We start from the raw sequence: 13,153 nt of genomic DNA on the forward strand, positions 1-13,153 counted from the left end.
AGACTGGAACTGAACAGCGAGGATCTCGAGACACATTTCCAAGTTGAACATCTTTCCTGACAAAGCATTTAAACAACTCATTGCTTAATCTGAGAAACGCTTATAAGAGAGCAAGATGCAACGGCCAAAGACCTCCATCAACTGTAAGGGGCTGTTCACACCAAACGCTTTTGCAACCATCCATTTGTTTTTCTATGTAAATGTGCACTAGACGAACGTCTTTGTTTCCCTTTGTTTTTGTTTATTCAGCATCTCGTGCAGGAGCGCTGTTTTTTAGATGATATGTCTAATTAAAAAGAACTTTAAAAGCATATTGATACACCTGCTTTCTGTTAAACTATTTGTTGCGCTGTGTCTAGACTTTTTAGCGCAAGAATGTGATCGATCTGAAGTCATCGTATTACAGTAAGGACAAAATGTTTTCATTGAAATCAGATGCGTTTCTGATTTGTTTATACGTTTCTCTTAGCTGCATGAAGATATTAATTTGCTTTCTCACGTAACTAGCTTTAAATATGCAACTTAGCTGGCTAATGAATACATAAACGTGACCAGCTGGATATAAACTAATGCAAATAGATGGTAATAGATGGTAACAATCGTGACATTTCAACATTTGGGTATGACATGCAGGTATCTGTCACATTGTTCTAACCGCTTGAGGTTAGCTTTAACGTTAGCGTCCTCTCAGCCTTGTCGGCAAACATACTACTGTTCTCTACTAATGCGGCAAAACCAATATATCGGTCGACTTCTAATATCGTGATATATATCGTTATCGTGATATAAAATTACACATATTGTGATACAGGATGTTGGTCATATCGCCCACCCCTAGGCAGAATGATTGAGAATAGTCTTAAGCCCAAAGTAATCTTCAGTAGACATGAAAGGCTACGTGTCTGCGTATACGATGCATGATGTAAATTTTGTCATCAGCAGAGCAGCTCAAGTGCTAAATGCGTGTGGCACGATTTTTCTAACCGCACGTAACCTGCACCGAAGTATACTTTGGACTTTAGTCTATGCTGTGGAAAATTGCCAATCGCTTTGATATCTGTCTAAGGATTGTTTTAATTATATGCATTCATCCAAATGTTCTGGCAAAACATGTTTATATTCATTTAATAAAATGTCAATTTGAAATAAAATTTCATTCTATACAAAAACTAAACCTGACTGCAATTTTATTTAGGAAAAGACTTAAAGTCTTCGATCCTTAGAGCCGCTTTCTGTTCTTTCATACCTGTCCATCTCCACTCTGTCGCTCCCCAGCCAGATTGCCCTTCTCATCCATTTTAACCTTCTTCGTCCCTCCATCTTTCTCTTCCTCCTCTATCTCTTCCGTTGGAGCATCTGCGGCGGGTTTCTGTTCCACTGCAGGTCGTGAGGCCTCTTCATCACTGAAATGCTCACCCTCCTCTTCATCATCTCCTCCCTGAAACATACAGACGGCAAACCATTTACCAAAGGCCTAGCTCAGGTAGCACCTTTTCAAACTGTATGATTTTCTTCACTCTTATAATGAAGGATAATATACATAATTCCTAGAAATGCAAAGGGATGGTGCTTCATTGCATACATGCGATTAAGGATTAAAAGCAATTAATAACAAAACCAACAGCACAACTTAAAGGGTGCAATTTCTGCGCCGCAAGCCTCACCAAATTTCAAAGCCCCCGCTTGCCATTGGTCTGATAAACCAATTGTCACACCATTGGTGGAGCCAATATTGTTTTGTAAAGCACAGTCAGGCCAACTCGAATCAAGTTGCATTTGTTTGGTGCCACAAACATGGAAACATATTCCAATCCAAAATAAAAATATTTTTATCATATTAAAAATCAATTGCAACCAATTTATCATTTTACTACATCCTGAAATTTCTGCATTCATAAACATTTTTTTTTCTTTATAAACTGGCTGTTGCAGTCAAGATATCCTTAAAGGAATATTCCAGGTTCAATACAAGTTAAGCTCAATCAACAGCAGTTGTGGCATAATGTTGGTTAACACAAAAAGTAATTTCAACTCCTCTTTCACATCTTAAAAAACAAAATACCGAAATCAAGGTTACAGTGAGGCACTTACAATGGAAGTGAATGGGGCCAATTTTTGGAGGGTTTAAAAGGCAGAAATGTAAAAGCTTATAATTTCAGAAAAGCACTTACATTAATTCTTCTGTAAAAAATTGTTACTTATTTGAGCTGTAAAGTTTATTAAATGCCCATATCGTTATTATGGGCATTTTAGGATTTAAAGCGTTACTTTGTCATAATAATGAACTTGTAAAATTGGCTATAACTTTACACAGAAAAGGTTAGTAAGTGATTTTATCACACTAAAATCATGTTGTTTACTTCTTGATGCTATACTTTTGAAAGAGTATTTTAATGTTTACGCATTGGCCACATTCACTTCCATTGTAAGTGCCTCACTGTAATACAGATTTTTGCTTTTTTTAAATAAAGGGCCGAGTCCAAATACATTTGTGATAAACAACAATATGCCACCAATGCTGTCAATTCAGCTTAACTTGAATTGAACCCGGAATATTCCAGTAAACAGCATACTTATGAAACTGAGGGGTCTGTGCTCGTCTGCAGTGAATTAAAGCCAGCTTTACATACGTCTGGGCTGTAGAGATGGTGTACAAAGGGTTGCTAGGACACCAAACAAAATGGAAAATCAGCAGCAAAGATGGCACAGAATAAACCCGATAAGCGGACACCTACTAAAACCCCATTCAACTAACCCTAATGCCTAAATTACCTAATGATGATCATCCTGCAATCATCAAAATACATATTACATAAGAAGACCAGCAAAAGTCTGGATGGCGAGTCATCATGTCCACTAAAATTAGACAAGGAGTACAGATGCACCAACAGCATGGGGCTCAGCATTGGCAGTACTTATAATGGCACAAGAGATTGGCGCAAAAAAAATAAAGTGCGACAATTTTAGTTAAACACCTTTAATTCTTACAAATCAGTGTTGCTGATACTTTTGTTTTTAATTTCTCTGTGGCCAAAACCCTTCATCTGGTGAATATATGATATACGATTGTTACTCATTTGAAGCATAGACATTATTAAATGTTTGTTTAAATAACCTTTATTGATTGAGCTCATGTTGATTTTGACTGACAGAGCCCTAAAGAAAAGGAATTATTTTTATAATACCACGATCACTGATAATCTATAGATAAATTACCTTCTGTTGATTAACTTATCATACAGTATTTCATAGCCCAGTGTACTGCAAAAATAAACTTTTCAAAAACAGCTTTCTGAATACACCCAGTAACCCGCCCGCCCCATCTGTCATTAGTCAAACAAAGAGATAGTCCCACCCTCGACTCATGTCATTGGTTGAGTAATGGCATAGGGGCTGGTCTAAGATGGTCGCACTAAACAAACAGGAATTTTCAAAGTGCCAGAGAGAAAAAATGCTCACCATTTTCTGAGAAAATTAGCCCATGAATAGCTTACTTACTGTATAGTTGTCTCTGCATATTAAATTGGGAAACGAGAAAGTATTTTAACACAGAAAAAGTTACATACATCAGCTTTATCATTCAATAAATCAATATGAAAAACTAGTCAGCCACTTTCAGTTATTTGCCTTTTCCACCACCTTAGTTATCGCTATCGACTAGGAGTGGAGAAAAACAAATTTTCCGATGCATCACGATCTTCATTTGAACGATCTCGATATGGATTCTTAAATCCCAAGATCAATCTTTTACTCTGTGCAACCCTCTCCTACAATGAGAGGAAATCACTTGCATTTGCAAGCAATTTCACGCTATGCAAGTAAAATTTATATATTGGGCAACTGGCTGGTAAATGTTTAGATTTCACTCAGCAGTGATTGTGTAGTCTAGTGGTGGAGTATTCAACAGTGAGATCCTTACATCACATGTTGAGAGTAAAAGTTGTTCTGTGTAATTTGTGTCCAAAGACAAGATCCACGCAACCCATTTGTCATTGAATAATGTCTCTTAACACCCTTTCTGTTCTTTACAGTCAGTTGTTGATGAAAACAATAAACACTTAATTCTAAACTACGCATAACACGAATGAAGTAAAGCCATTTAAGTCTCTTGTTAATATTCGCTCATTTACAGAAGCTCTTTACAGAAATGCCTGTTTTTAGCATGTTCAACAATTATGCAATTAAACAAACATGCAACAAAAAATATATTCATTATAATATCATATTTATTGATTGATTACATGAATTTGTTCTTTTTTAAAAAGCTAAAATGTGACAAATTATAAAAATATATACATGTCAAATTAATATTTTCATAAAGTAGCAGTTAGGTCTCCTGTATAATTCACCACATTAGCTGGGAGAGAATTTCTTTCATATGTAAGCAAAAGGAACATTATAAATAAAAATATACAAATACATAAATCGAAAGCTTGTGAATCTGAATCGAATCAGGAAATCTGTATCAATACCCAGCACTAGCCCTGTCAAAATCAGAAGACCTCTAGTTTACAATGTAAAAAATAGATAAATACATTTTGCGGCCGATTGTACAAACACAACAACGCATGTTACCCAACAATACGTGTACAAAAAAAATAAATAAAATAAAAAAACATTATAATAAATGCACATACCAAACAAGGTTGCAGAACAGCAGTGTATTCATGCAGGGCGAATTCGGGGTCAAGGGTAAAAATTTAGCGGTGCCAGGTTTCACTTAAACCGTTTATGATCTTTCACTGATAAAAGAATGCTGTTTAAGGCATTTACATGACCTTACACGTTACCAGGTTATATCAAGCATAACTGGAGTAAGATTGTGCATGTAAACAATCAATCTCTAGCTAAAGGTTTAAAACAATAAAACTAAATCAATCACACCCTCAAATTCAAAACTGTACATAAAGGTAGAGCTAATGTTCAATTTTCCAGTCTAAACACTGACAATGACTGAGCAACGCACAGATCGCATCTATGGACTGCCATGGACACATATTACTTCCTTTATTTACCACCAAGCAGTCTTGCAGCCCCGTTTAGATCCTAATGAATTCAGCTGAGCATTGTCTTCCACAGCACCGATTGATTTCCCACCATGTAACATAAGTTGGCATAGAGACTTACCTCAGTGTGCGATCCATTCTCCTCCAGATCAGCACTGTCATAGTCTGATAGCACTGCTGTAGAAAGAAACGCCATCAATCAGCCTTTAATGCAATTCTGTTCCCATTAGCAAGACCAATAACATGCAGCTAAGAACTGGACATCTCAAGAGTGATATTTCATTACAATTGAAATAGACAGAGATGAGACACATACCTTCACCAACGCCATCTTCACTTTCCTAAAGAGAAGGGGAGATCAGAATAAAAATAAATTGTCTTAACAACTACAGTCAATCAACATAGCCTAAAAGCTACCTTCTGCATGTTCTGATTTGAGGGGGAAATCTGAATACTGCAAAATGGATTAAGGTAAATAAAACCTTTTAAATGGAGCTGAGAGTAGTAGGCTCAAAAAGCATGATCAAATTAGCCAAAATATTAAGTAAATGAACATGCAAGGTGTTGGTGGTTTGTAGAACTTTGTGAATGATGGGTGTTCCAATTCTGCGTAGTTCTGAATGCAACCTTCCGTGTCTGCCTGCATATCACCCTTAAAAGATTGTTTGGCACAGTCTGTGCTTTTCAAACTTCCTCATAATGGTCAGTATACCTTCCCCTTCTAATTTCAAACTGAAAACGCCAGAATGACAGAAGTCACCTCAGTGGATACCAGTTTTTATAATGAGTATTTTAAAGGTCTCCCAGGGATAGTTTACCCAAAAATAAAAATTCTCTCATCATTTACTCACCCTCACATTATCCCAGATGTGTACAACTTTCTTCAGCAGAACACAAATGAAGATTTTTAGAAGAATATTTCAGCTCTGTAGGTCCATTCAATGCAAGTGAATGGTTGTCATAACTTTGAAGCTCTAAAAAGCACATAAAGGCAGCATAAAAGTAATCCATAAGACTCCAGTGGTTAAATCCATGTCTTAAGCAATATGATAGGTGTGGGTGAGAAACAGATCAGTATTTAAAGTCCTTTTTACTATAAATTCTCCTCCCTGCCCAGTAGGTGGCGATATGCACGAAGAATGCAAATTGCCAAAAACACAAGAAGAATGTGAAAGTGGAGATTTATAGAAAAAAAAAAAAAGAAGGAAAAAAAAAGGACTTAAATATTGTTTCTCCTCCACAACTATCATACCGCATCTGAAGACATGGTTTAAGGATTACTTATATGCTGCCTTAATGTGCTTTTTGGAGCTATACATTTCTGGTCATTCACTTGCATTGTGAGGACCCACAGAGCTGAAATATTCTTCTAAAAATCTTAACTGGTGTTCTCCTGAAGAAAGTCATACACATCTGGGATGGCACGAGGGTGAGTAACTGATGAGAATTTTCATTTTTGGTTGAACTAGCTTATTAACTTCAAATATTGACTCAAATATTAAATTCAAGGCCCACACAACAGTTCTAATCCAACCAGAGGTATAAACCATTCTACAAATGTCTTCCAGATCATCCGTCCTGATTCTACTGGACCTTTCAGCAGCCTTTGACACAGTCAACCATCAGATCCTACTCTCCACCCTCTCTAATCTGGGAATCACAGGAACTGTGCTTGGCTGGTTCAAGTTCTCTCTCTCAGGTAGGTCCTTCAATGTAGCGTGGAGAGGTGAAGTGTCCAAGTCACATAAGCAACTTACTGGGGTATCTCAGGGTTCAGTGCTTGGGCCACTTCTCTTCTCTATATACACAACATCACTGGGTCCCATCATTCAGGCACATGGTTTCTCTTACCACTGCTATGCCGATGACACACAGCTCTACTTGTCTTTCCAGCCCAACGACACCATGGTGACTGCTCGAATCTCTGCCTGTTTGGCAGACATCTCGGCCTGGATGAAGGAACACCACCTGCAACTTAACCCAGCCAAGACTGAGCTCCTTGTCTTTCCAGCCAACCCTGCTGATGAACACATCACCACCGTGCAGCTGGGTTCAACTACAGTAACGCCCTCCAAAACGGTCAGAAATCTAGGGGTAACCATTGATAACCAACTAAATTTCACAGATCTCAAAGACAGCACGATCATGTAGATTTACACTCTACAATATCAGGAAGATAAGACCCTTCCTCTCTTAACATGCCACAAAAATTCTTGTTCAGTCACTTGTCATAACTAGACTGGATTACTGCAACGCTCTCATTGGAGGCCTCCCTGCATGTGCAGTTAGACCCCTGCAAATGATCAGAATGCAGCAGCATGTCTGGTCTTTAATGAACCAAAGAGTGCGCAAGCTACACCACTCCTCGTCTCTCTTCACTGGCTGCCGGTTGATGCATGTATCAAATTCAAGGCTCTGATGCTGGCATACAGAACAGTCACTGGGTCTGATCCAGCATACCTAAACACATTTCTGCAGAGCTACGTTCCCGCCAGAAGCCTGCGGTCGGCTAAGGAACGTTGCCTTGTTGTACCAACACAAAGAGGCACCAAAACTCTTTCCAGGACTTTGGTTTCATCATACCACATTGGTGGAATGACCTTCCCAACTCCATCCGTGAAGCTGACTCACTTTCTGTCTTCGAAAAATGGCTAAAACACATCTTTTCCATGAGCACTTAACCAGATAACTGAATCAGTCTTGAATACTACTATTCTGATGCTAGTGATACTTTGTAATGCAGCACTTTTTTTTACCACTGTCTCCTTAAGATGATTAGCTTATAATGTATTCCTCTTTTGTAAGTAGCTTTGGATAAAAGCATCTGCCAAATGAAAAATTACATAATTACAGCCATGATTTCAAACAGTCAATAACAAACAATTTCCTTCATGTTAGATCAGCGTTTCTCAATACTGATCCAGCAGACCCCCAAGCAATGCAATTTTGGGGGGTCTCAGTGTTCTGACACACCCAGTTGAGGTCATGGAGCCTCTACCACTGAGAACAAGAGTTAAAACCAGGTGTGTTAGATCAGACAGACACCCAAAATGTGCAAAGCTGGGGGGCTTCAGGTCCATGGTGGAGAATCACTGAGTTAGATTATGTACAGCATGAAAACCTATGGCCAAAAAAGGAAAAACACTACATGAATATAGATTCAACGACATCGATAGATGTGGGGTCGTATCTGTATGCATGTAACTATAGAAAAGGCGCCTGTTTTGGTTAGTTGTTGTCGGAATCTACACCTGAACGTTTATCTCGAATTGTAGTAGTAGTATTGCATCTTAAAGCGTTTAAAGGAAACTAACTTGGTTTCTAGATCTTCTAAAACAGGGGTGCCCAATACGTCGATCGCAAAGGCAATGCCGGTAGATCGCACAAAATTTAAATATGCTTTCGTTAAATTTTAATATAAATATAAAGTCTTTCCTTTTTTTTGTTTCTGTCTGACTTGCACTTGACGAGTCAATTTTGACCAGGAGAGATTTTTGTTTACTCAGTTGCCATGACAACTAGGTTTGCGCCTTCCAAGGGCTTCTGAGAACAGAGCGCGAAATTGCGAAGCTAGCAGTTTTCGGTAGCTTACACAAATGGCCTTCATCCGCAAACCATAAATCTCAAATAAATTCCAACCATCTGAAAATGAATGCGGTACCAAGCAAAAAGCCAAAAACTCACCATTTCCATACGGAGTGGGAAGACTTTTTTTTCACTATGTCCTTTTCTAAATGCATTTGTCTTATCTGCCAAACAAGTATAGCTATTCCGAAGAAAGGAAACATGGAGACACATTTTCGGACACTTCATAAAAACTATGACAACGATTTTCCTGCAAGAAGCGAGCTTAGAAGAACAAAGGTGAAAGAACTGAAATCTCAATTAATTGGTCAGCAGTCACTTTTTACTCGCCCAGGCCTAAAAGCAAAGGCAGCCATGGAGGCATAATTCCGGGTGAGTCACACCATCGTTAAACAGAAAAAATCATTCCAAGATGGACAAATGATAAAAGACGCGTTTGTCGAGGCAGCAGACTCATTGTTTTGGGATTTTAAAAACAAATCTGAGATTGTGTCCGCTATCAAAGCTGTTCAGCTATAGAGAAATACAGTTACACGTTGTTGTGAAATGATGGCTGATGACTTGACACAGCAACTTAGAAAGGACATAACTGACTGTGAATGTTTCTCTCTGCAGTTAGATGAGGGCACGGACATTAGCGATACAGCACAATTGTGGATGGTGTTTAAAGACATGACAGCGAGAGAGGAAATGCTAACATTTTTGCCTATGAAAGAACACACTCGGGGTGAGGAAATCTTTCTTTCATTTAAGGATTTTGTCGACAAAACACAGCTACCAATGTCTAAATTGGTGTCAGTCACCACTGACAGTGCACCTGCGATGGTCGGCCGTTCGAACGGATTCATTGCCAAATGCGAGGAGGAGGATGCTTTAACTGACTTCCTTAATTATCATTGTATTATACACCAACAAGCTCTATGTGCGAAAATGCTGAACATGAAAGAGATCATGGATGTGTGCATGAAAATCGTCTGCTCAATACGTGCACGCTCTCGTCAGAGACGGCTGTTACGTGCTTATTTGGAGGAAGCTGACTGCAACCACACAGATCTCCTGCTGCATACAGATTCTTGGAAAGATTTCGCGAGCTGCTGCCTGAGATAAGAGTTTCTCCTATCTACAAAAATACAGAATACAAACAACTTGAGGATGAGCAATGGCTTTTAGATTTGGCTTTTTTGACTGACCTGACTAACATGCTGAATGAGCTCAATTTAGAGCTGTAAGGTAAAGAGAATATGGTGGTCAACATGATCAGCTCAGTTAATTCTTTCAAAAGAAAACTGCAGTTACTCACATCTAAGCTGCAGTGCCACGAATTAGGGAACTTCCAAAACATTGCATCTGAGCTGCATAAGCAAGGAAAGGAGCCTGCACAACTTGACAGTGAGCGCTACATTGAGCAAATTGAAAAGGTCAGATCAGACTTCGACAAACGTCAAAGACTTTGCTTTACTTGAGCCCGTCGCTACATTCATGTGCTTTCCATTTGGAGATGAGCATGAGGTTGATTCCCTGGCCTCAGAAATGGGAAAGCTGTTTCAGATGAACCCATCAGCATTGGAGGAGATTTTAGCACTGCAGACTGACATTCAGGTGAAGGCGAGGGCATCTTATGGATAGTTTTGGAAACTTCTTGCAGAAGTATCCAAATATCAGAAAATGTGCCACCTCATTGACTGCACTGTTTGGCTCAACTTATTTATGAGAATCAGCCATTTCTCACATGAAGGTTATTAAATCAAAACACCGGTCCACCATGACTAATGACAATTTGGAGGCCTGTTTGAGACTAGCTACCAGCAGCTACTGCCTGGATTATGCAAAACTGTCTGATTCCACTAAATGCAAGTCATCAGAATAATGTAAATGCCCTGGATAATGTAATCTATTGTGCTGTAGGTGTTTTGAGTTTAATGTTAAAACTGAATGATATCAACATTGAACATGATTATAATTTGTATATATAATTATTATTATTATTATTAATTAAAAGATGAATTCCATGTAGGGATACATGCAGTAGTCCCAACAAGCTTTTTTTTAATGAAACTGTGTGTGTTTTTTAGTTGGTAGATCTTATTGAGTTGGTCATTTAAAAGTAGATCATCACGCAAAAAACGTGTGGGCACCTCTGTTCTAAAATGATTATAAAGTGCACACACTCACATCGGCCCCGATTATAAAAGCAGATTTATAGCCACACACTCACACACTCAGACTCATCGTCGCTTTTGACGACCACGCGCTCCGCTGGCGTTTCCACCGGCTCGGGATCTTTTCCGTGAGGCTTCCTGCCGGCCGAAGAGGCTCTCCCGCTCTCGGAACCCGATGCGGACTCGTCCTCCTCTTCGCTGTCCTGAGAGGCGCGCCGTCTCCGTCGCCGCCGGTCGGCCATCTTAATTCTCGAGCACAGAAAAGCGGATCTGCGCGCGGGATTGTGGGGGTTCGGGACTGCGTCATATCCTCCTGTTCTCGCGCGCGTGGGCGTTTCACAGTGACAGAAACTATTTTTTTTCTCTGTGCGGTTTCTTTTCTGTGAAATCAGAGCAAAACACAATGCACTGCAGAATGACTGAATACAAAGCTGCAGTGAGGCCAGTGTGCATTAGAACTGATGAAGGCATATTACAGCACTGGTCTTCCATTCATTATTAAATATTTCATTAAATGCTTTTAAGGTAGGTACATAAAAACACTGAAAGTACCATGATATTATTTGAAGTACCTTGGTCATGCACAGGTACCGGAATATGGTAATCATTCAGTACCATAAGTAGGTACATGAAAAAAACACCGCAAGAAAGTACAGCGCATGTTACCATTGTATTCTTTGAAATACTATGTAAATAACATGGTACATTAATTAGGTAATCATTCAGGTATATATCAGAGTACCATGTTATTAACATCTAATAACATCAGTGTACTGTTATACTGTCAGCATTTTTTTTTTTTTTTTTTTTTGCAAGGGATGAATGACCTCCCATTTAAATTTTTCACGCTTAAAGCACACAGCCCTTAAAGGGATAGTTCACCCAAAGATGAAAATTCTATCATTTACTCGCCCTCATGCCATCCCAGATGTGTATGACTTTCTTTCGTCTTTTTAATGCAAGTGAATTATGGCCAAAACTTTGAAGCTCCAAAAAGCACATAAAGGCAGCATAAAAGTAATCCATAAGTCTCCACTGGTTTATTCCGTTTTCTGACGAAATATTACAGGTGTGGGTGAAAAACATCAATATTAAAAGGAACATAACATACGGAATTACATTTTCCTTGATCTTTAAACTAGGTCATTGTACTATAAAACATACTGTACATTTCAGAACTTAAAACTTCCTCATCGCAAAGAGAGCATTTTTTTTTAAACCAAGCTGCCAAAACAACTAGTTCTCTACTTCGACATTGTGATGTCACACTGGTAGACATTTTCATCAGACAACCTTCACAACAACACGTACTTTACCTTATCACTTCTGTAGCCCCGCCCAATAGTGGAGATGACAATGAGATAGAGCCAATCTTAACAGTGGGCGTTTATTGTCAAGTCTTAAAGGAGAAGCAGCACCAAAACAGAGCGTTTCTGACAGAGGGTCAGAATGAGGGTGGAATATTTTGTGCAAAAAAACTTTACTTATAAGTGAACCTCAAGGAACAAATTAAAATAATACAAAAAGGCATGTCATGACCCCTTTAAGTCGTTTTTTACTATAAATTCTCCTCCCTGCCTAGTAGGCGACAATATATACAGAGAAAGCGAATCGCCAAAAACCAAAGAAAATGTGAAAGTGAAAGCGGAGATTTATTGTTAAAAAAAAAAAAAAAAAAGAATTACATTTTGATCTGATTCATGCCTACATCTATCATATCGCTTCGGAAGACCTGGATTTAATCACTGGAGTTTCATGCTGCCTTTGTGTGCTTTTTGGACCTTCAAAGTTCTGACCACCATTCACTTGCATTATATGGGCAGAGAGAGATATTCTTCTAAAAAAATAAATAAAAAAAAATCAGCAGAAGAAAGTCACACACATCTGGGATGGCAAAAGGGGGTGAGCAAATAATGGGAGAATTTTAATTTTTGGATGAACTATCCCTTTAAGGACTACAAATGCCACAAACACGGGAGTGAACATGCCTGACAAAATGGAAAATGGTAGTAGTTTGTAAAGGAATAGCTAATTAAGTAGGCATCATAAACAGGTATCACCATTTGCTGTATAGGTGCACGTAAACAAAGTGGTCTAAGATGTTCAAAAATAAATAAATAAATGCAAATACGCACCACCCTAAAGATCTATGCACATTGTACAATGTGTTACACAGCAGGCACATTTATAGGCTTTCAATCATTAGTGGGGAGTCTGGGGCCCATCAAGTACACAATCTATTGTATCATGAGTCATGACATTGTAGAGGGGTCTAAAATTATTTTATTTATTTGCAAAACCTGTACCAAAGCATTAATTTTGGTGATTTTAGGAGTATTATTTGAACATTTTCTTTAGTACCCTACATATATAGTGTTGCATTAATGAAACTGGACTAAAAAC

At 38.5% G+C, this 13,153-nt stretch overlaps 1 protein-coding gene across 3 annotated transcripts in view; it reads right to left on the bottom strand.

The window, feature by feature from the left end:
- Positions 1–11,002, bottom strand: part of casc3 (casc3 exon junction complex subunit) — a 29,624-nt gene extending 18,622 nt beyond the window's left edge. For all 3 annotated transcript variants that reach the window (XM_051714868.1, XM_051714869.1, XM_051714867.1), the window contains exons 1-4: positions 10,807–11,002; positions 5,323–5,347; positions 5,128–5,183; positions 1,247–1,438 (exon numbers count right to left, since the gene is read on the bottom strand). In XM_051714868.1, coding sequence (XP_051570828.1) covers positions 1,247–1,438; positions 5,128–5,183; positions 5,323–5,347; positions 10,807–10,992 — 459 coding nt within the window. In that variant the 5' untranslated portion in view covers positions 10,993–11,002. The remainder of the gene's footprint in view (positions 1–1,246; positions 1,439–5,127; positions 5,184–5,322; positions 5,348–10,806) is intronic.
- Positions 11,003–13,153: the final 2,151 nt, after the last annotated feature.

Source organism: Myxocyprinus asiaticus, chromosome 13 (genome assembly GCF_019703515.2).
Source record: "Myxocyprinus asiaticus isolate MX2 ecotype Aquarium Trade chromosome 13, UBuf_Myxa_2, whole genome shotgun sequence".
NCBI lineage: Eukaryota > Metazoa > Chordata > Actinopteri > Cypriniformes > Catostomidae > Myxocyprinus > Myxocyprinus asiaticus.